Below are 24,440 nucleotides of genomic sequence, written 5' to 3' on the forward strand. Positions count from 1 at the left end.
TGCACTCCGACTCAAAAAAAGAGAAAAGAATACAAGAGCATTTGGAATCTGTTTAACTGGATCAAATTGTGCATAGAAATATATTGCTAGGTGTTGCTAACTGTGTACTAAATATCTGTTATTCCTTTAAGCAACATTCAGCAGTGCCAAGTCAATCAAAGTCCTATGCTATAGATTTCATTAGTCTTTCTTTTCAACAAAGGAGAGGGGAACACAGGAACCACCTTGGCTTTAACATAGGGAGGGTCAGATCAGGCTGTTTATATGATCCATGCCATTTCTTCATAGTCCTCACTCATAAGGCTATTTTGTCTCATTTGCATATTAATCTGTGGTTCAAAAAATAAACCCATGATAAAATTTGCATTTAAAAGCTATTCTGTTTTCCCTCAGTGCACTCATTCTAAAAAAAAGTGTGTGTTGATATGCTTTTTGTACCCAGAACAGGAACATTTGGGGTGTGAAAAAACCAACACATAAGTAAGTTCCAACATTCACATTAGTCCTGGGAGTGCAGATTAAGTCCATTCATAATGGAATTCCCAAAGATCAAAGCCCTTTACAGACACTCTCCTTTTGTGCAATTGCTATCATCTGAGGGGGAAACTCAGTCACTGGATCCACCCTTGCCACCACATGCATGCTGGTCCTGCCCATAAAGACCCACCCTTTGGGAGAGTAAATTAAAAGTGAGGAGCCTGTTGTACACATGGCCCCTCCCCAGGCAATTTAGAATTCCATGCAATCTGTGCCCACAACCCCAGAGAGCCACTACCATTTTACTGTTGTTGGTATCTGTCCGTCTTGGGAGACAATAGAGGGGTGCGCCTTTGGGAAGGTTGCAGCACCTGCTGTGGCTGTGGAGACTGATACGGGAGAGACCTGTTTTGTTGCAGCTGGGGAAGATGAAGGCTGATGCAGGTGTACCACTGCTTTTCTTTACCATTCAGTGTAAACAATACTGAGCTAGATCAGGCCTCAGCAACCTTTTTCAGCCGTGGGCTGGTCCAGACCATGTGGTGGGTCAGAGTATATTTTGGAGAAAAAAATTAACAAATTCCTATGCCCCACAAAGAACCCAGACACATTCTACTCATGTAAAAACACGCTGATTCTCGGACTGTCCACGGGCCAGACTGAGAAGGCGAGAAGGTCTTAGGTTGCCTACCCCTGAGCTAGATGGACCAATGGTCTGGCACAGTATATGACAGCTTCTTCTGCTCCTATGAATGTAGCTCCTTTCTCTCCCAAATTATTCAAACATACCCAATGAAAACATACAAAACATTCAGAGGTGTGCTAGGAGTTGGCTTGGCTGGTCCTCACCAATGGCTCAAGTAAAGGTAAAGGGACCCCTGACCATTAGGTCCAGACATGACCGACTCTTGGGTTGCGGTGCTCATCTCGCTTTATTGGCCAAGGGAGCTTCCAGCTTCCAGGTCATGTGGCCAGTATGACTAAGCTGCTTCTGGTGAACCAGAGCAGCGCACGGAAACGCTGTTTATCTTCCCGCCAGAGCGGTACCTATTTATCTCCTTGCACTTTGAGGTGCTTTCGAACTGCTAGGTTGGCAGGAGCAGGGACCGAGCAACGGGAGTTCACCCCGTCGTGGGGATTTGAACCGCCGACCTTCTGATCGGCAAGTCAGGTTTAACCCACAGCGCCACTCGCGTCCCTCACCAATGGCCCAGAGGGAAGCTCAAAAAATGCCAATAAAGCCCAATGGCCAGGGTGACAGCTGGAGATCCGCAATGCAAGAAGAGCCCCACAAGTGACAATCCTGCTGAGGGTCCCTCTTAAAACTGTAGCTACCCCTGCTGAGGAAGTTTACAAGCTTGACTCGGGGCGGCAGATGACATGCGCAGCAATAAGGCATCAGTAAGGAAATTGAGTTTCATTTAATGTTATTGCCTCTAACAGGCCATCTGGCAACCAGGTATAATGAGGCCTTCTATAAAGTTTTAAATGACTCTCATAATAAGATCACCTTCTTCCTTAAAAACTACAGCATTCCCTACTTTCCTCACAGTAACATTTCCCAGTATGTGACAGCTCCATAAAGATCTACCAACCCAATCCACATTACAGCAACAAATATGCAGAGAGAGTTACTTGCTACTTGAGGGAGCCAAGTCATGTGGCAAGCACTTTTAATTGTTACCCTGATGAGCAGGAGAACTCACCATAGGGAGCTCATGTTCAGTGGCATTCCAAAGGCAAATGTAGCATTGAGTTCAGCTCTTAAAGAACATTTCTGACACAGACATCCCTCACTGCTGAAATTTTCACCTGACAGGTATCTCATTGGGTCACCATCCTTGCACTAAACATTCCACCCAAAAAGTTATTATCAGGCATTGCTGCTTTTTATAGCTTTGTGTGCACCTTGATTTGTGGATACGCAACAATTCAAATATGTCAAGAAGGAGAAGACAAGAGATTATGTAAGACAGCTGAGAGCTGCATCCTTTGTCTTCAGTCCAACCCAAATCTTGCACTTGATGAATTTCCCATGTTTCTGAGGTCCAAGCCTGACATTTTCTTTAAGCAAGGTTGAAATTCACATCCAGCTGGTGTCCCTGACATGGTTTTCAGACTTTTATTTTGCAGCCGTATAAAATATGAATATGACCAACTGCTGTTGTAAAACATACCCTGTTACTGGGTTTTTTTCAGAATGTGTAGGATGTTTCAATTCTCTCATTTATGAATTGATTCTTGAAAGCAATGCACTATTTAAATCTAAAGGTTTTGGACTTTAGTTTTTGAATGGGGGGATTCCGACTCTTTTCATCTGAGCACAGCATGGAAAATGACTCAGCTGCAGCTTGCACACAAGACCCCTTTACAGAGGGCATTTGCCAATAAGATGCTACCCAATCACTTCGACAAAGAAGGCAAAGAGGCCATTTCTTCCCCTCTGCCTCTGTGTACTCATGTATTTTTCAAAAGTGTCATTCTATGTGCCACTTGGCATTTGGATGAGCTTCTCCCTTGAGAGTTTAAAATGGAGGATTACAACAGAATGGTCCCAAGAATGCTTGAGCACCTGTGAACAAGCCACGTTCCTTTGGTTTTCTACTATCACACAAAGCTTTGAAAATATTGTGACTCAGAACTAATTTAAGCATGTGAGAGAGATAGCACATTGTAAGAGTTACTTCTGGGTTGCAGCTGGAAAATCACATATTTTGAATGCCACTTCCTCATATAAAAGCCAATCCCTTTCACCCCTGACAAGCCAGCTCTCCATTTGTTCCTACAAGAAGCAAAAGGAGAAACACGATTTGCAGCACAAGTCTATACATCTTTCCACAAGCAATTCCCTTGGAATTCATGGGGCTTTCTTCCCAGGTAAGCAGATATAGGATTACAGCAGGGGTGGGAAATGGCAGGTCCAAATGCAGCCCTCTAGCTCTCTCCATCTGGCCCTTGGGACTCTCTCCAGACCACACCCTCAAGTCATGCCACAAGCCTTCCTCACAATTTCCTTTTTGCCCCCTGGCTGGAATGTGTCCTTGAGATCAGATAATGGTTCTTGCTTCCCTGGACAGAAGGAAATGCTGCCCTTAAGTTTGAAAGTTTCCCTGCCCTTGAATTACAGCATCACTTGCCTTTTCTGCTTTCCAACCTCTACAGTAATATGTGAATGAGTAAGACCCACAAATCCTCTTGTTTACCTTTGTACAGAAGTAATGAAAAGAAGAAGAAACATATCTTATTTTTCTCTTCATATATAACAAAATGAACCAGCCGTGCACTGGAAAAAAGGTCACAATCCCCTTCAGCACGCCCCATCCCCACAAACCAGAAGTTGACCAGTGAAAAGTTTGACAGCATAACAATGTCTTTAAGAAAGACTGAAACACCACAAGAGAGAAAGCCATTGGGTGTACTGTTTTTATATTTTCATGCAATCCTATCATGTTTATTTGGTTATTAAGTCCCATTGAATTCACTGGGAAGTGAATCCACTGAGACTTATTTCTGAGTGGACATGTACACAGGATTGTGCCGCAAATGTTTACGTTCCATCACAATATGATTTCTGACTGAAAATAGACTGTGGGCCTCATAACGAATACTGTTTTGGGGTGGCATCTCCCCTTGTGGAGACGAATCTCCTAAATATAAGGGCAACTTCTAAATATCAGAACCTAGAAGATGCTATGTATTCTCCTTTAACTGAATGCAGTCATTATAGCTATATTCCAGAATGTTTACTGAATAACCTGCATCAGTACTGAAAATGTGAACCCCAATGAAATATCAGAAGTGCAACCCCTTAAAAAAAGTCCATCAAAACATGTTTAGCACATTTTAGATACATCTTCCCCATGTCCCCATGTATTAACAACTTGTAAACCTTCAAGATCACAGAAGCATAATAAAGGGGTAATCCAGTGATTTCAATCTCAGTTCCAGGACTTGAATAATGTAGTAGGAGAACTAGCTGATTTTCTGAGAGTCTAAAAACCACTGAAGCAAGTAACAACAAAGATTAAACAAGATACTCAATAAAGTTAACGGGGTACACAGATTTTAACAGCAAATATACACACGTACGACATCTTTTCAGACAGATTGCTGATGGATAATCCCATTCATCCAAAAATTGAATGTATTTAAATGCCTTTACCTTTTCAATCGCTTTTCTCTTTGTTCCCAAATCCATCCAGGTGTTTTCATTCTCCAGCATGTCCATAAAGGCCCAACGAATCCCTTCAGTCAATTCTGCCATCTGCAACAAATATTACCATAATTACTTAAGAAATGTGAAATGCTCTGAAGACTTTCTGTCCAATTCAGTGAAGGGGCTCTGCATGCAGAAGCAGCCGTGTGTGTGTGTGTGTGTGTGTGTGTGTAGCCAAAACAGATGTACACATCTGGATGTGTGTTCACATCTGCAAATCAAAATGCTCATCTACAGTGCTCATCTGGTCCCCAGCTAGATGTCACTAATTGTACTAAATTAGTGTGGGATTGGTGCCTATGAAAGTATAAACATTAGAATCCATAGCAAAGTTTCCCTTCCATTTACCGTATTATTCGCTCTATAGGACGCACTTTTTCCCCTCCAAAAATTAAGGGGAAATGTGTGTGTGTCCTATGGAGCGAATGCAGGCTCCTTGGCTTCAGTGATAGCAACGCGAAGCCTCCGAAGCTTCGTTCAGTCGTTCTCCAGGCTTCAAGGATAGCCGTCTGAAGCCTCCGGAGCCCCTTCCATTTCTCCTCCTGCTGCTTCGGGTTCCTTTTGCTGAAGCCGGGAGAGCAAGACTCTCACGGCTTCAGCAGAGAGGGAGAGCTGCGCAGCGCCCCTTCAGCGAAGCGGAAGGAGAAATGGAAGGGGCTCCTGCCACTTCGCTGAAGGGGCGCTGAGCAGAGATGGGGAGAATTTGTTTTTCTTGTTCTCCCCCACAAGGTGTGTTCTATGGTCGGGTGCGTCCTATAGAGCGAAAAATACGGTATTTTCTACCCTTTAACTCCAAGACTACTCTTCATGTATTTAAGAACTGGAAGAACATGGTTATGAAAATATTATAAAAAAATATTTTACTGGATAGAGCAGAGCTGATATGTGACTATATATATATATATATATATATATGCAGGTTTTGGTGTCTTCGGGTGTCTTCCCGTGTAAGAGTCGGGGTGTCTGTGCGACGTTGTGTGAAACGTCGGGGTGTCTGTGCGACGTTGTGTGAAACGTCGCACAGACACCCCGACTCTTACACGGGAAGACACCCGAAGACACCAAAACCTGCATTCCTGTACCCGTGAAAATCTACGAAAGCAAATATATATATATATATATATATATATATATATATATATATATATATACACACACACACACACACACACACACACACACATATGCCGAAGGAAATTGTACAAGAACATCAGTGGTTGACTGTAACCTAAATATAATATAATATAATATAATATAAATATAATATGAATACATAGTAGTAATAAGATGCTTCCATGGAACGTTTTTCTGTGCACTTGGTTACGTTTTCTGCAGCATACATGCAGCAGCATAAGAATGTCAGATGAGTATGCTGGATGAGGCCATCTAGGCCCGCACTGTGTTCTCACAGCAGCCGAGGGAAACCAGCAACCAAGATTCGAGCAGAGGAGCATTCTCCCCTCCTGTGGTTTCCAGAAACTGATATTCAGAAGCAATTCAGGAAAGATGAGAAATCTGTCCATAGGTCAAATTAGCCAGGATGGCTGAAGTGGAGCCTCCATGTTCCAAGGCAGCATAGCAAATGACATCCCCTTGTTTTCCTCATCCATTCTGGATTTACCATTTCCACATTTGTTTACTCATTGGACTTTCCACAAAAAGGATAAATCCAGATTCAATGGGAAAATATCGTGGGATGGCATTTTGATGAGAACAGTGTCATGTGGAAGCTGGGCAAAGCTTCCAGGCATGAATGGCACCAATTCCATAACAAAATGCTGTGTGGAAGTGCCAGTAATGTCAGGTGAATCACCTCCCTGATTGAAAGTTTGGAGATTGACCTAAGTGGGGGGAAATAATGTCCTTATCTAAACAACCGAAGGGGGTTGTAGCATCTCATTTTCATGATTCATTACTAGCCTTTAAATATCACATCATTTTTATACAATATGGAAGCCAGTACAGCCCTGGCATTAAATATGACCAAGCATTCAACAGTCGGGAGTAAACTGCATCCCAGGGAATAAGGTAACTTGGAGATATTGATGGCAGAGCACTGTTTCAATTAACTTAGTGCACTAATGAGGTGAACTCCCTGTACTTGGAGGTTGGCAGTTCATATTCTAGCTCTACAATTGGACCCTGGTGTATATTCTGGTTTTTATGCACCAGCTGTAGCAGTAGGGGTGGGAGGAGAAATCTATTCATACCATCAGAGTTGTTATCAAAATTGTTCAGGCGTAGCCGTATGAAATGCTGCCTAGACTGTAGGTCAAAAACAGTGCTATATTTAGACACAAATAATATCTCTTTGATAAAAGGAGGGATACAAGAAAACATCCAGGGCATGAGCTCATCAGTGACTAAATACAAAAACACCACGCTTCCCATAATTCATTATTTATTCAGCATGGACCTTCTACAAACTAAGAGGGGGGATGGTTTGGTGTCATCTAGATAGCTGAAACACAGGGAAAGGAAAGGCAGTCTGAAGAAAATAGAAGATGCCATATTTTCAAAAAGAGAGATCAACCTGGCAACTAGTCTATGACCCAGGCCCATCCATCCTCAAGAATACGCCCCAATGATATCAGTGAGATTTATTCAAGTAAATGTTCACAGGATAGCATTTTACAATTCTGTGCATACTTATGTAAGATCATGGCATTTCTCAGTTACTAAAATGCCTCATTTGTCATTTGATCTTTCCAGCTATTCTGGGGAAAAACAGGATAGTAACAAATAGCCCTAAAGACAACCTATGAAATACTACACAATGGTTAAAGTTGCAGTGGAGAAGGGGCCACAAAGCACCAGTGTGGTGTAGTGGTTAAGAGCGATAGTCACGTAATCTGGGAAACCGGGTTCGAGTCTCCGCTCCTCCACATGCAGCTGCTGGGTGACCTTGGGCCAGTCACACTTCTGTGAAGTCTCTCAGCCCCACTCACCTCACAGAGTGTTTGTTGTGGGGGAGGAAGGGAAAGGAGAATGTTAGCCGCTTTGAGACTCCTTAAAGGGAGTGAAAGGCGGGATATCAAATCCAAACTCCTCTTCTTCTTCTTCTTCTTCTTCTTCTTCTTCACCAGTGGTCAGATTAAGGCAGTTTCCTGTGCCACCATCACATCAAAGTGGTAATTGGCACAAGTGATTTCTGGGCTGCATCACCCACAATGCTTTGCTCTGAGGAAGGGTGGTCTTGCTGTGACCAGGATGTCACGGAGCAGGGGACAGCAATGATAAGGGGAGAAAGAAGGTACAAGAGGATGCAGTGGAGGATGAGGAAGGAGAGAGGGATGGAGGAGGAGGAGGTGGTGATAATGACAGAGGGAGAAGGTGGTGAGGGCAGAAAATGTAGAAGGCAGCAGCACAATTTCAAAGACACAAAAATTCACCCACCATATCCCTCTTGTCTTCTTGGAAGTGCAAATCTACAAACATTCTTCCAGCAACATAAGGGAGAGCACTTTCCACGAAGTTTACACATTTATCCCACTGAGGCAGTAAGGAGGTTGTCCCCTGGATTACCTGTTTTGACCAAACAACATTCTATGACTATAACCAGATTTGCCACAAATCAGGCAGACATGTGTTTCCTCTTCTAATCTCCCATACTCCCACAAGTGCAGCATTATGGAATTCTAGGCATTAAACAGCCACAAAAGGGTTGTCCCCATGCATATGCTCATAACTCCAACATTGACTGGGTGGAGGAACACTAGGATACATTAGGGATTTGATACAGCTGTGGAACTTTTTCTCAATTTGGGTACCACTCACCATTAGTGTGGAAAGGAAAACTCACTCTCTAATAATAGCAATGTGTGAACAAAGGTGCAGACAATCAGCTACCATTTCACTGGAGCAAACAACAACTATGTCACTATAAATGGTAAATGTGGAAAGCCCTAGAATATCTTAAGTTAGCTCTACAGCTAGCTCTACAGATTGTAAATTCTCAGTTCTATTCAGTTCATTACAGAGTCCCAAGCAATGATGTCATCCTTTCTCTCTGCTTCAAATTCCAGCCGTTAAAGAATGAAAATCACAGCATAACACAGAAACATGATGCTGCAATAAAAGGGAGAAAGACTTGGATGTAGAAAAAAGATAACCTGTGAATTTTTCATTCAGCTCTGTGCCCAGACTAGAGCCCTGATGTCCTGAGAGAGGTTAGTGATGTTCTCCAACTTCTTTAAATGCATTGAATTCAAGCTTGCTAGCTGGAAGCACAGGGACTCACAGAATCCATCTATCAACTGCTGTCTTCATAAGCTTCATAGGCACACAGGGCATATTGATATCAAAATCTCACACTTACCCTTGAAAACTCCAACCACCTATACTGAAAGCGTCGGCTGAGGTTAAATATTCTCGAATAAACCATTCTCCATACCAGATAGTTGGCAATAGTCCTGTCAAAGCAGACACATCTTTATGTCAGACAGTTAAACGCATGTGTTGTAATGTACAGCTGTCCGAGACTATAAATAAATAGGTGACTAGATTCTGCACCCCCCTCAGATCAGTGCACTACCTGCAATGGTAGCATCTTCACCTTGAAAATTAACGAGCAATGACCAAATTCACAAAAACCTGTTAGACAGAAGCGGTTGCATGATAACAGCTATTTGGTGTGTGAATGATGGTGGATCTTCCATTTGGAACATATTTCAACAGTTTTGCATCCTGAGATGGAATTTGGCGTTAGTGCTCCTGTGCAAAGAATGGGTGTTCTCCCCACACACACCAAGTGCTCACAAACTAATAAAGCAGAAACAACCTAGCTACAAAATCTATAGGGAAGTTTGCCTTAATTAAATGTAATGGAATATATTGCAACTTTTAATCAGAGTAGATCCACTGAAATAAATGGCCCTAAGTTTGTCATGTTCACTCATTTCAGCGGGTCTATTCTGAGTACAAGTTAGTTGGCCGCAACTCAATGTCATGATATCTGGTGATCCTTAGCAAACCATCAACAATACATCAGCAAATATCTCACACATCCTACTCACATAGTAATAATGAAACACTTGCAGGGCAATTCAGATAGCAAGTGCAACCATATAAACTAAAGGAATGGGCTTTCTACTACACATGGTATAGTAATGGCTTCATTGGAAGTGGAACACAGCAGGGGTTAGCCCAGAAATCAAACTTTAGTTCTGAAAATGTATCAATTGGTTGCTTTTTTTAAAAAAAAGGGAGAGTCTTTGAGCCTATATAAATTCACCCCACTTATCAGCCCACATTCATTCAGGATTAGAGGGCAGAGGTTCCAGGTGACAAGGTTTTAAGGCCTGCGCCTGCCGCTTTTGGAAATTAAGCACCATGGTACATTGTGCCTTATTCAGCATTTTCGGATATAGACTGTGATAATACTTCTGTAATCCAGTGTTATACACCTGAGGCTTCTGCATGGCTGGATCTCTTAATACTAATGCTCAAAGACATTAAAAACACATTTTTCAAAGTCAGAGCTAGCAGTAATATGGCCCTTCACCCCCACTGCCACCACCTCAGAGCATTTTGGCAGTGCTAGACTTTTCTACCTAATTAAAGACAGCCAATAACATATATCCCTTTTTTAAAAAAAACAAAACCAATCTGACACTATTTTAATTGATTCAAAAAAGAACACAGAAGTGAATGTTGCTGAGATAAATATTATAACTGGTTATGTGTTGTATCTAACACTGCTGTTTTGCTTGTGCAACAGACTTGCACCTTGCACAGACTCTGCCCTCCTTTCCTCATCTGTGCAGCTGCCCTGTGCACCTGGGGCATCCTCCAGAATAAATGTGGGCGTGGGGCACAGGGAGAGAATAGGAAGGATAAGTCCTGTCATGCAAGCAGAATACTTGCTTGCTTATGCAGCATGGGACACAACCCTCACACCATCACGTTCTTTTCAAAATGTAGGGTTTCACTTGATTAATAAAACCAATTCATTGATAAAAACATTGTGGGCCAATCAAAGCTGGACCCTGCCGCCAGTGTTTGTGCTGTGCCTCAGAAAGTTATCCATAATCAGGATATTCCATATCAAACTGGCCTAATTCCAAGGACAGAGGAACTGTACTATTTTAGTTATTAGGGGGCGAATATATCCTGTCTGATGCATTTTATATCCTTTTGGGTGCCAGCAACAATGAACCAATTAAAAAAAGCAAGAGACAAGCAGGTGAAGACCACCTGAGGACCAAAATACATATGACAATAGTCACATGCAGTACTGCTTTACTCTTTTTTTGGTCAGTGGCAGGGTTGCATGCACTCTCTCTCTCATAGCCAGTATGGAGACCATATCAGGACTCTAGCAGGGAGATAGAATGGATTTAATCATTTCCTCTACACACCTGCAATATACATTGCTGATAAAATCTCCCACTACTGATACAGAAGTGGGGAGGAGATCTACATTGGCTATTTGTTTTTTTACACACACACAAATCATAAAATAAAATAAAATCTGTACTTTACAGCAAAGCCTGTTCCGGTTAAGTTTTCCTGTCCCCCACAGCAGGACTATCTACCACCAACTGCGTTCTGGGAATGCTTCTGGGAGAAAGAGTGAGGCAAGCGAAGTCACCAGAGCCTGTTTCAAATGGGCTTACTGACATATTTCCTTTTGCTGTGTCTTTCACCCCTTACCTTTCCTCTCAGTAATTTCCCTGTTTCCTTCTCTTCTCCCCACTGAATAACATAGAAGACAACCCATAGTCACTAGCATTATTTTCACAATTCTGTAGAACTTGCCACGTTGTGGTAATGGGCCTTTATTATGCAATACCCTTGGCTTCTGCAGAAGTCATGGGCCCTTTCTGAGAAAACAGCAGGACCCTCTTGGAGCATCTCTGTTTCAATGGCTCTGAGCAGCATCTTTTCACTTTGCTATCATTAGTATCTGCAGTGTTCACGAAACAAACCGGACTTATGGCTGAAGAGGAACAAATTGTTCAGTCAATATGATATGCCTTCCCAGTCGTAAGAGGATTCCTATAACGATCGCCTCAATTTCCACATTTTCCCCCAAGCACAGAAAGGCTTTGCACTTGGGGGGGGGGGGATCCATTCACCTGGAATTGCTAGCAATGAGTTATCTTGCTGCAGCATTCACACGATTTTGTTTTCATAGCAACCCCAGAGACAGAAACAATTGAAAGGGTCCACCTGTGGTTTGAAAACAAAGTGGTAACAAACCACAGTATGCCAAGATCCTAAACATTATACTGAAAAGTCAGGGATTGTTTCATACAAAAACATACACAAAGCAAATTAGAAATCCTTACTTTTTTCTTTCACTTTCTAGTATCCTGAACAAATCCTTGAAGTACTGGGGCACACGAACAACGACATTTTCTGAAGCATCTATGTCCTTAAGTTCAGGATAAAGCTTGGTGTCAATCACCTTCTTGATATATCCCAGCCAGTCAAACTGCAACAGAAGCAAAGGTTCAGTTCCTGAGTCTTGCAGACAACAACAACAAAAGCTTATAAGTTAATTACCTACCATTAGCTAAACAACTTAAAAGTTTTGCCTAATTTCAAAGTTGAAGTTCACTGCACAACATCACAAATATTTTGAAACTTAAATAAAAATGCAGCTGTATTTAAAATAATAGTGAACACCTGTTTCAACTAATTTCATTTGCATTGCCATCTTATGCACATCTGAAGAACCTTTCAGTTTGAAAGGTAATTACAGAGTCCAATCAGGCATTAATATAGTCATTTTCCAATTAACTTCAACCAACCTGAGGGATCAGGGTGCTGAGTTCCGATATGTTCATTTTGTTGTACATAGATTCACTGGTTCGATTCTCATGTGGAATCATTATCTGCAAAATATAAATGCAAACAAATATTATTTTCCTCCACAAATCCACTCTGACTTTGCCAACACTCACATAATCTGGGTGCGACAAGGTATGAATAGCAATGTTACTTGTTCAGTTTTCAATAAAACAAGTTGCAAACCCATTATAATTAGCAAAAAATCTTCTTTTTCCATAAACATTTAACATTTTTTCCCATGTAACACAATGAAATTCATCTTTATCCATACTAATATCTAGCCCTTCCAGTATGAAACGTTCAGTTTCATAATCCCAGGTGGATACCTACTCTACGTCAAATGTATCTGAAAGACAGGAAAATCTAGAAAACTAAATAACCAGTATTGTAAACTACTGATGCTGTCTTCAAATTCAGCACCGCAATTAGGCCTGGAAACTAAGTGCCAGCCAGTGCAGTCAGGTCAAGAATGGCATCATATGTTCAAGCTGTCTTGTCCTGGTGAGCAGGCTGGCCACTGAATTTTGCACCACCAGAAGTTTCCAAATTGTTTTCAGTGTTAGCGCAACATATAACTCATTATAGTAATCTAACCTAGAGGTTTTTTAGCAGCAGCTGTAAAGAGCTCCTACTCATTTACATTTATATTCTTGTTCAACCCTGAAATCCTTCGAGTATCAAACTCATTCCTGGATGTGCTACTGGCAGTTGCCTACTTGTGGACATATCGTGCTAATTCATCACATTATTGTTATTATTATTATACAGTGGTACCTTGGTTCTCAAACATAATCTGTTTTACTTCCAAAACATTCTAAAACAGAGTTGCAAAGGGCTGGCTGCAAGTTCAGTGGAGAAAATTGAAAAACAGGCAGTGGAAGCCGTTTGACTTCTGAGGCGCATTGAAATACAGCGGTACCTCGATTTTCGAGCATCTCGGAAGCATTTACTTCTGGGTTTTTGGCATTCGGCTTCCGAGATGCTCGAAAATCCAGGTACCGCTGTATTTATACACTGCCCTTCATCCAAAGATCACAGGGCAGTTCACAACATAAAAATACAAGATACAGTTTGTCACTGCATTGGAACTCCAGGAAAGCACCAAGTGAATGAAGAAGTGAAGCCATGTCTACCCCTTTGGACATCCAGCTGCCACAAATGCAACTAAAACCCACATTTAGAAAAGCACTAACCTCAGCAATTTTAACTTCTAGTTTCAACACAGACTTCATGTCCAACTCTGCACGTGAAGCATTGGCCCCCAAAAGCACTGCTGTATCCACCATGAACTGGAACAGAGCTTCTCTGTACTATAATGTGATAAGAATCCAGTTATCACTACAGCTAAACAGAGAATTAACCTCAGCAAAATAAAGTATGCCCCCCCACCTTATTGAAGCATAAGAATAGTACATTGTTTTCCTCCCTTCCTTTTTCAATTTCCTTTGCATATTAATCATACTACAGTGGTGCCTCGCAAGACGAAATTAATTCGTTCCGCGAGTTTTTTCGTCTTGCGGTTTTCTTTGTCTTGCGAAGCACGGTGTCAGAAAAGTTTTGGAAAAGCTTCAAAAACCTCAAAAAAGGCTGCCACACCGCGTGCTATGAGTTGCTCCTCGAAGTCAAGTCGCAACTGTATTAACGGTTTTAAGAAAAAGGAAACAAACTTGCAAGACGTTTCGTCTTGCGAAGCAAGCCCATAGGGAAAATCGTCTTGCGAAGCAGCTCAAAAAACCAAAAACCCTTTCGTTTTGCGAGTTTTCAGTCTTGCGAGGCATTCATCTTGCAAGGTACCACTGTATTGTGCTCTATATTAGTTAACATGTCTATCTATTCAGCATTCATCCTCATTTGCTTGCATGAAACATGCACTGATGTTAGATTATATCCAGTGTTTATTGAGCATTTGTTCTGATTTGTGTATGGTTATGCAACAATGAGCATTCATCCAGAATTCATCCTGATTGCAGGGCGTTTACATGTCTTCTCACTGGCCATTTGTTTGTCTCTTTCAATGCATTTCCCCATTACTTTCCAAACCGCAAAAATATTGTGGGTGGTATCCAACTAAAGGGTTCCGCTAGAGCAGTGACTGCCAGGTTCTCTCTCCTCTCCCTGTGCACCCCCCATGCAACCCCTAAATCTGTTCCCTCAAATGAAGGTTTATAGGGTAAGAGGAGAGCATGAGGAAGTTCTGCTGTGCAGCTAAAAACTCCTTGTAGTATCAGAACTGTTAAGCTGTAAACAACCACGTAGTAGTAGGTAAGGTAAAGGTAAAGGGACCCCTGACCATTAGGTCCAGTCGTGGTCGACTCTGGGGTTGCAACGCTCATCTCGCTTTACTGGCCGAGGGAGCCAGCGTACAGCTTCCGGGTCATGTGGCCAGCATGACTAAGCCGCTTCTGGCGAACCAGAGCAGCGCACTGAAACGCCGTTTACCTTCCCGCCAGGCCGGTACCTATTTATCTACTTGCACTTTGACGTGCTTTTGAACTGCGAGGTTGGCAGGAGCTGGAACCGAGCAACGGGAGCTCACCCCATCGCGGGGATTCGAACCGCCGACCTTCTGATCAGCAAGTCCTAGGCTCTGTGGTTTAACTCAGAGCGCCACCCGCATCCCTTTTGTAGTAGTAGGTGTTTGGAACTCATTGGGGATTGGGGAGAAATTTAAAGGTGAACTAGTTCGCAATTTCCAAAACAATATGTGAACCAAAAGAGGCATCCTTTGAAATTCACATTTCTCTGAATTTTGCAATGCAGTTCTCCAGCAAAGTTCTCTCCAAAAAAAAAAATGCATATACCAGGATAAAATGTGACATAAATGCATGTTATTGAAAACAGCATACAAAATGCATTATATTAGGGAAAACTGCTTTGGGAAAATTTGCATATTAGGAAAAATTACAAACGAAAAGGTGTATATTAAAATGCCAGAGTTTTCATGAAGACTAAAAAAAAAAATGCAAATTGAAGATTGGGTTAAATGCAAAACTGAGAGAAACAAATGTTGACACAGTCACCCATCCCTAGTGGCTACTAAAGAGAGAATATTTTCAGTAATGGCAGCCCAGTTTTGGAATGTTCTTCTCAAAGAAGCTTGCCTGGTGCCCACACTGTGGTTCTTCCACCAGCAGGCAACAAATTTTTAACCTTCCCAGGCTTTAAAAAAAAAAAAAAGTTTGAGTGTTCCTTATGTATATGACACCACTGAAATACTCCGCTGCTGGATTTATTCAAGTCTTGTATTGTGTTATTTTGGTTATGTTTTGGATTTTTTTATATATAATCTTTGTGTTTTACAGTTTTAATTTGCTGTTGTGGACCACTCAGATAACTTCAATTACCGAATGGCATAGTAGCAGATAAATGGAAATAAATAAAACAGTTACTGCAGAAGGTTTAAATCTCTAAACAGGAAGTTAACAGGATTAAACAAGTAATTAATTAATTAATATGGTGGCAAAGGAGAAGAAATCCTCAATGTATTAATTGTTCTCCATTTAGATGCTCAAGTAAGCAATGCTCACGGATTTAGCTTCTGTGGTGTTTTCCAGGTAGTCTTCTCGTGCTGACAGGGACAGAGATGCTTGGTCTAGCTATTAAAAATATGTAAAGAATACAACAGTGTCAGTTCCCATTAAATACACTTCCATAATACTACTCAATCTCAAATTTATAGTTTCATTAAGAAAAAGGAAGACACACAAGCAATCTTTTAAAAAATGATTTACTAATGTTAAGCAATGAACACTTTTTTAAAAAGAAAATAATAATTCAGGCATCCAATTAAGTTCACATTTAAATATTATATTCTGCTTTCTTGGGGACATTGGCTTCTGTATGACATTGGGGAGTTTAGGAATTCTACAATAGACATTTTCCCCAAGATATAAATGTCCCCTGGCATATCTAATCTGGAAATTCATTTGATCCTTCAGTAACTAATTAGGATACAAGCATGTTCTTCTTGTAAATCAGATTGCTGTAAATCAAATTAGAGATGAGCTTAGAATGCCCTAAGGAATACAGTTACATATATTCCCCTGACTTTTAGTCATTTGCATATATACATACTAATGGCCAGGTTCTGTGGAGATGTTGTTGAACATGGTGGCAAAAGGCTGATAACTCCTATCAACAAAATAAGCTGGAGGGCGTGTAATTATGAGTTTGATGCAGGTTTAAAAGGTATTATAGAATTACTTTCTCACATGTCTGGTGAAAGAAGGCATTCTTTCTGCCATGTTTGAAGATTTCATAATTAAAATGAGTCCAGAAACTAGGGACTCAGCTACATTGGCAAAGAAAAAGCACTTTATATGCGTTCTTTATGCATTCTAACACTGTGACACCAGATGGCACTGTGGAGTTCCATTTTTGCCAACCTAATTTCTCACACAACATTTAAAACAGTGAAGTGTTAACTGTTAACAGTTAACTGAAACACTTCTTTGATGTGTCTAGATCCATCCTAAGGCCTTCTTTCTTCACAGAGGCCTTCACATGCCTGCACCTGTGTTGATGGCCACAGGTTGGGCTTCCAGCTGCCGCTTCCAAGTGTGCCATGAACTCCCACTCCCGGTGACACAAATTAGTCAACTATAAATCAGGACATGGGTCACCCTTATAGCACATGCTTTTGTGGGTCCAGATGCAGTGAAGCCCAGGACAGCAGCATGGAATTAAACAGGCCACAACTTTATGGATAACAGATGCTGGCATAGCCATTGCTGGTTGATGACTGACCTGATTGACTAAGATTAAGGGTTGCCTTGGCATGTGCATCAATTGTGGGCAACTGCCTTAAACACCATTCAGGAGCGCTATGGCCCATCAACTCCCAAACTGGGTGACCAGACAAGAGCATCATCTTCCAGGCTCTCTTCAAGGGATACCCTGCTGCTGCTGCAGTTGTTGTGGGGGGAGCTCTCACCACTCACTTAGACTAGGGCTCCATCCCAATGCCTAATCCATTGTAAAATTGTGACATCACTATCCTTTCGGGAAGGATATCCAAATGCACACGATCATACTGTGACCTTATAACCCTTGAAAGCTTCACCCTTGTCTTTTTAATTTTTCCAGTTATTTGAAACATTTTATACTGTGATGACAATAAAGGTACTTGATTAATTGATTGATTGTGACATTTGCTATGAGGCAGGCAAAAGCCCTCCAGGCGGTCCAATTGGCCTGAAGGGGAAATCCCTCCCTGGCCCAGAAAATGGTGACTGAAGCAAGGCACACAGAAGCTAGTCCGCCTGCGCCTGGCCAGCTCCCAAATATCAACTAAAGGAGAGGGAGGGTGGGAATCTGAACTGAGGCCCTCTGGTCTGCTCCCCAAGCCACACCCCTGGAATCCCCCATGACTGGCCCCGCTGCCTGCAGGAAAGTCCATAGCAGCGGACTCCCTCATGCCACAGGAGGGAGTCCCATCTGCCATGGCTGCATCCAGCCACAAACACAGCTCCCCCAGATTCAGGTAAGCAATACTTTCTGGCACCCACAGGGTCCTGATGTGACAAACCCTCCCCACTCTCTTGTGCTAAAATAGAAAGGAGCCTTCTATTATAGCTCATTGAAAGTTTTTGTTTCAAGTCTATCTGCATGAGTTGGGCAGTTTGGAGGGGGGAGTTTACAAATACGACACACACATGCACGCCAAAATCACACCACCCCATGGCACAGTTAGACTTCAAAGAAGTCTTATATTAGCCTCAGTACAAGGCTCATTTGAGGCCTAATTACATTGGAGGAGGAGCAATTTTCAGGAATCGCTCTCACTAAAAACACTTCTTGTCATAATTAAGCTTCAAAGAAATCTGCTGTGTCAATCCTAGTTATAGGGGCTGGATTTTTTTTTAGTTGTTACCAGGGGTGATCTTCCCAAAGACTGCAGCTGGAGAGGGAAGGTTAACTCTTGCACTTCCAGGAAGATTTCTCTATCTCACTCACACACCCCTATAACACTTATGTGAAACGAAAACACTCTCTCTCTTTTTTTAAGTCTCATTGCTGGTGAGTGGAGTGTGTGGGGGTAACTGCCATGGGTGCGCTTGTGCATGGTTGCAGTGTGTATGCATATGTGTCCCCACAACAGTTTCTCCAATTTGTAAATGTGCCCATTTGCAAAAGTTGGCAATTCCTGAACATAATGGCTAAAATGTGGAGCACTGGATATTTTTAGTAAGCTGGTGAAAACTCGCATCTACCTCCATCAGCCCCCTCTACCATACCTTTATGATGTGCTCATTAGAGTTCTTATCGTCAGAAGCCACATACATTCGGATGAAAACAGAACTGCTATATTGGCCACGAAGAGTAGCCAGGGTCTGTAGCATGCTGAACTTCCTTTCTGACCACAATCCATCAGGCCCAATGTTTGATTCCAGGACAGGCCAGCGGAACGGAGAATGTTTCAGCATGCTCAAAAGAGGCTTTGCATCAGCTTTCTCTATCTTATCTGGAGGGGGGAAAGCAAGCCATCAGAAGACAACTTCCAGGTAATACTATTTTAAGAGTGCTCATTAGAAATACTGTTATATGTGGAGAGCAACAGGATGTGTATACATCAATTTATTTAAGTAGTAATAATGTTAGATAACTATCAGATTTCACCATATGGGTATGCATTCAGAAGAAATGTCCCATTAAACATATATGATAGTTAAAATCCCATGCACCAGGGAATACTGTGCAATCAATCTTAGGCATGTTTACTGAGAAGTAAGCCTCACTTATTCCTAGGTAAGTGTAGCTTAAGTACAGGACTGCATTCTAAAAGTACAAATTATTTAGCACTGACTTAATGGGAAAAGAGCAATAACTGGCACTTGTCATAAAATGCTGTTTTTGCAACATTTTGCATGCTTTGATATACATAAAACAGAGATTCATTTCAGAGCCGCTCATTGCTTGATATTTATAGAACGATGTAAAATAAAGTGTTTGCCAGTTTGTGTACATTCAGACTCTAACCTGTAACCCTGTAAATGAAAGTTACTTACTCTCATTCATACACGAAGAATAAAGAATCTTAGCCTTCTGTACAGCTTCACTATCTCGCCTTTTGCTAAGAGGTTTCTCAAGGAGAGCTGTGAAGTCAAATGAGGAGAAAACATTAGTTTCAAGTTTAACCATCCTAGAGTTTTACCAACATCAAACAATAGGTCAGAACATCACATCACTAGACAATGAACCTGAATTCTTCAGAATTTAATGTTGGTAGTCTAGGAAGACTGACATTCTTGAATCTAGAGGCTCAGGAAATGTTAGGCCCATACACAGTGCTTCATTGTTAAGATGAAAAGTTTGGGGGTTCCAAAGAACAGAGAACCTCTGTTTTGAAAGCTTCTTCCCTTCACTCTAGAGGAGGGGAGCAGCCTTTGAAGCTTTAGTAACAGGCGAAAGACACATAGTAAATGGCTCTCTCTTCCTTAATACCTAATTCAAGTAGGGCCTGCAGCAAAATCTTGCAGTGTGGAGTGGTACTGTTCAGGAAGCCAACAAACTGTGCCCATTTCCCGGACACTCCATTCAACTCCCCCATTTTCTATTCCGCCCCCCTTTCCAATAATCAGTCAGCATCTCATTGCCACTGAGCACTGTTCGTCCTCATTGGGCTTTACTTGGGTTTCCCCTAAGAATCTTATTTACTTGTTGTATTTCTTCAAACCTTGGCGTTTCCCCAAGCTCCTTGTTTGGAAATGGATTAGAGTACGTAACTCTTTTATTTTCAAGGTTACAGGTTGGGATCTGAACATACAGAAACTGACATACGCTTTTTCTTCTTATATAGCCATGAACACAATATGCCATTAAAATGACACAGGCAGTTTGTGTTATGGTCAGATGAACATACAAGATGCCAAGTAATGTGTGAAGTGCATGCTACATTGGTGTCAAGCAATGAAGCACTATGGGGGAGGGGGGAACTATTATATGAACACAAAACCGAGTATCCCTACTTTCATCTGTGAACTGTCTGAGGGTGCAGAGCCAAGCTCAGACAGTGAACAGGTTCCAGGGTTAAACCATGTTTCAAATAAATCTCAGCCTACAAGAAGACCAAAGCTTTGCTATAAATCATTAAAACAAACCAATATCTGAGGGAAACATTCATGGAACAGAGGTCCCTTCCAGATGACCTGTTTATTGAGCATTCATTCTCATTTGTTTATGATGAGGTAATATGATGTTGTGCCAAGCAATTGTTATTCCCCCAATTCCAGTCACTCTCCTTTAAAAAACCAAAACCCCTCCCAAAATTGCTTTTCTTTTTTCTTGGAGGTAGGTTCATTCTTCAAGAACTCCACCTCCATTTTAATTGTGCAGCCTTAATGTGCCCGTATTGATTCTCACGAACAAAATGGAAGCCATTCATAAGTGCCCTAAGTTGTCCTGCATGGAGCAAAGTCAATCCCGTTTGCAATACAAACGTAAATCCTGCCTTGAACAAGAACGTTAGTTTGCATTACACATTGTGTAAATATTCTCTTAGATAGAGGTTCATAAGGGATAGAGCCATGCACATGACAACACTAAGAATGTGCACACCACTAACAAAACAGAAGGAGGCAGAAATTGATCATATTTATATATAATTAGCACAGATAGGGAAAGAACTAAATGCATTTTTTTTCCTTCCAAGACATAGAATGCCAAAGGAAGCATATCAGATTTCATGTAATTAACCATAATATATGGTCTCTCTGTGGACATGCAAGGCTTGGATTTGGCAAAGCTATATTTGTGCTTGAGGAACAAGAGATTTCCCCACTCCCGGAACTGCCTCAAATACCATAACAGAGGCAAAGGCTAACTTGCAATGAATCGGATCATTCTTTTACCTGGTGCAATGCTGATTTGGAGTGTTCTTTCTACTCTGTGTACACATTACTGGCTTAAAACAGTGAGGGGGGTTTTCCTCAGTGCGTTTCAAGTTGCATTTGCCCATCGGACAGGCAAGGTGGGAGAATGGGCACTGACGTCTTCAGCTGATGGAATTGCCTGGTTAGTTTCACTGCCCCATCGCTGCCCCAGAGATGGGGTAGGAAAAGGAAAGGAAAATCCCACACACCTGGGATTCAATGCTACTTGAAAAAGGATACTGGGTTCAAGTTCAATTAAAGCTGGCTTGGGGGAAAACCAAATCAAAACAGAGTATTTCACCAGAAACAGCAGGATTGCTCTAGACCCTTGGGTATTGTCATAGGTACACAGATTAAAAAGAGAAGTGAGAGCGCACTACAGCCAGAGTAAGAAGTAATGTGTACACAGCCTACCTGGCTGTATCTGTTCCTTCCAAAGCTCACAAGCTATTTTATGTATCTGTCTTTATTATAGAATACTATATAGCCTGCCTGCTTCCTAGGCTTCTGCAAAGTGTTTCAGTTTTGAATTCTTAAAAGGGAACGGGGAAAGGCTAGGCTGCTCTCTCTACAGGGTTTACACAGGACAGTGATCTTTGTGTAGGAAGGAGTGGAAAGACTTAGAAATAAAGAAAACACAAAAGCCTATAGCACAGGGGTTTTACTGCCGTTGTGACAGCAAAATGGGAGAATTATATGCACCACCCTTAAAGGAAAGGTGGAGTATAAATGCAACAGATTTGTAAATCATCATTACCTTTCCATTTTGCCTGTTCTATGACCCTGCAATCAGCCCCAAGACACATCTTCCCATAGATAAACCCAATGGATACTTAGACAATCAGTAATGTCAGGTTTGCCTGTAATACTAAGCCAAACTACGGCTTAGCATGAACGAGCAACTATGCTGGCGCACAGTAAGAAAATGGTGGCCACTTATCCCCAACTCCTGCTGCTGTCATCCTATTGTGCATTTAGCCACCACTTGGCTTAGTGTTGGGTGCAAACATGGGCTCATGGTTTGTCTCTCCCAAACAAACCTGGAGTGCTAAGCCAACAACAAGCCTTGTTTGGAGTGAGCCAAACTGTGAGCCCAGGTTCACACATAACACTCAACCAAAGCTGATATAGGACTGAGGGAAGCATCCATGTTTTTCTTACTATGTATTGGTACACTTGTACATTCACACCAAACCATAGACAGATTGGCTCAGCATTAAATGTGAACCAGGTCAGTAACATGCAGCTACCAGGTTCCTTGAACATCTTGCGCCTGACGTCCTAGACACAATTACCTAGGAGGAAATCCCATTAAACCTAGTAGGGCTTACTTCTGAGCGGGGATGGTTCCAGGTTTGGGGAGGCCCTTGGGCAAATGCCCCCCCCTTCCCAAAGTACTGCTGCCTGATTCACTTGCCCTTTCCCTCTGAGCCCCAGTCCATGCAGCCACCCCGAGAGAGAAAGGTACCACTGTTTCTTCCAACTCATTGCTTGCATGCTTGGAGAGAGAAGGTGAACCAAGGCCAAGGATCAGCAGCCTCCAGGTAGTGACAGTGGGACCCCTGTAGGGATATGGCTCTTCAAAGGTGCTCTGATTCCAGTTGTGCTCCTAATAAAACATGCCTAAGTCTACACTGCAAAACATCTGTTAGATCATCTCTACTGGAGCAGCTCTCACAATGGATCCTTTTTTGTGGGGATGGGGGGGTTGCCTGGATTTTAAATAAATAAATATTGAATGTTGACTATTGAACTGTATAAAGGTAGGTTCGTATTTATTTTGGAAATATCTGGTATCAAAGCTATTTTTATTTACATAGTTGTATGCATAATGACAGAAGACAATATTTAAATTTGGTAATTTAGCATTATTATATAATACGGCTTGTACTATCATTCATTATATTTATAAATACCGTCTTGGCCCAAATATAAGCCGCACCTTTAAAATCCAAGGGGAAAGAAGAAGAAAAAGACGATACCTGAATATAAGCCACTCCCTTAAAATTCCTCAGGCACTCACACCCGTTCCATTTTACTGTATGTCTGTTTCATCAGTGATATCGTAAAAGCCAATGTTTGTAAGGCCGTGAATTTAAACCACACTTTAACTTTTCACGGTCGGAATTTGGGAAAAAGTGAGGCTTATATTAAGGCCAGTGTGTGTGTGTGTGTGTGTGTGTGTGTGTGTGTGTGAGAGAGAGAGAGAGAGAGAGAGAGAGAGAGAAATAGCCCAAAACAATGAAAATAAACTCACCTCGCTTAAGATTATAAATTCAATTACAATAGTGGGGAAGGAATAAAAACTGAAGGATGAGCTCAAGTAAAATACAAAGAAAATGGTAAATGTCAATTGTATTGCTAGTTTTCTTGAGTCACCACCATAAAGCATATCATATACGCTCCCCAGAGCATATCAAAATGGTCCTCCAGGAGGTTCCCTGGCCTTCTCTTGACCTAATTATCTATAACACACTCCAGTGAATAGCAGCCAGGTTGACTTGGAAGAGGATTTACATCCAGCTTGAAATATAAAATGGAAACAGCAGGTGCCAAAGCCAGTTGTTAAGTGTGCTTCAAGGCGGTGGAATGCCATAACTTGCCTCATTAAGCAAGTGTCATCTGTGCACTCCAAAGCAGGTTCAAGGTGTTCATGCTCTTTCTTAAGCCTTCCAAACTCTGCAAATTGCTTTAGTGCATATAACTCAGTTACTTGTGCCAGGAACGTTAAAAGAGGCAAAGAGCCTTATGTAGCCGGTGCCTTTATTTTGACCTAGCTCAGCAGAAAGAACCACATCAAATCATGCTCAGCCTCTGACACTCTCTGGCAAGTGCACAAAATAGCAAGACAAAGAAACTGCGAGGCTAAGGTTCCATTAGAGTGCAAAAGAGAGACCCTGCATAAATCAATGCTGACACGAGTACAGATCGAACTACAAGGAAAGCACATCACAAGATGAGCATAGGCAAGAATTACAGTCTGAGAGTCAGTGCAGCGTTGTGGGTAGTGTTAGGCTAGGAGTGGGGAGACCCGTATTCAGATTCCTGGTGAAACATGAAGTTCATTCATAGTCTAACCC

At 41.8% G+C, this 24,440-nt stretch overlaps 2 protein-coding genes across 7 annotated transcripts in view; one reads left to right on the forward strand and one right to left on the reverse strand.

Annotated features, from left to right (window-relative positions):
- Positions 1 to 24,440, forward strand: part of LOC309531227 (uncharacterized protein) — a 216,470-nt gene that overhangs the window by 126,840 nt on the left and 65,190 nt on the right. Inside the window, exon 6 of one of the 4 annotated variants that reach the window (XM_082220612.1) lies at positions 8,719 to 8,859. The exons of the other annotated variants lie outside the window; for them this stretch is intronic. The gene's annotated coding sequence lies outside the window, so the exon portion shown is untranslated. Of the gene's footprint in view, positions 1 to 8,718; positions 8,860 to 24,440 lie in introns of those variants that run through there. 4 annotated transcript variants of the gene reach the window in all.
- PHEX (phosphate regulating endopeptidase X-linked) overlaps positions 1 to 24,440 on the reverse strand; it is a 101,301-nt gene that overhangs the window by 43,541 nt on the left and 33,320 nt on the right. For all 3 annotated transcript variants that reach the window (XM_082220574.1, XM_082220573.1, XM_082220575.1), the window contains 9 exons: positions 19,498 to 19,584; positions 18,727 to 18,953; positions 16,018 to 16,086; positions 13,684 to 13,800; positions 12,451 to 12,534; positions 11,986 to 12,131; positions 9,012 to 9,105; positions 8,090 to 8,218; positions 4,640 to 4,741 (listed from right to left, as the gene is read on the reverse strand). In XM_082220574.1, the coding sequence (XP_082076700.1) occupies positions 4,640 to 4,741; positions 8,090 to 8,218; positions 9,012 to 9,105; positions 11,986 to 12,131; positions 12,451 to 12,534; positions 13,684 to 13,800; positions 16,018 to 16,086; positions 18,727 to 18,953; positions 19,498 to 19,584 (1,055 nt within the window). The remainder of the gene's footprint in view (positions 1 to 4,639; positions 4,742 to 8,089; positions 8,219 to 9,011; positions 9,106 to 11,985; positions 12,132 to 12,450; positions 12,535 to 13,683; positions 13,801 to 16,017; positions 16,087 to 18,726; positions 18,954 to 19,497; positions 19,585 to 24,440) is intronic.

The sequence above is a fragment of the Podarcis vaucheri genome, assembly GCF_965113315.1.
Source record: "Podarcis vaucheri genome assembly, chromosome: 4".
Taxonomy (NCBI): Eukaryota; Metazoa; Chordata; class Lepidosauria; order Squamata; family Lacertidae; genus Podarcis; species Podarcis vaucheri.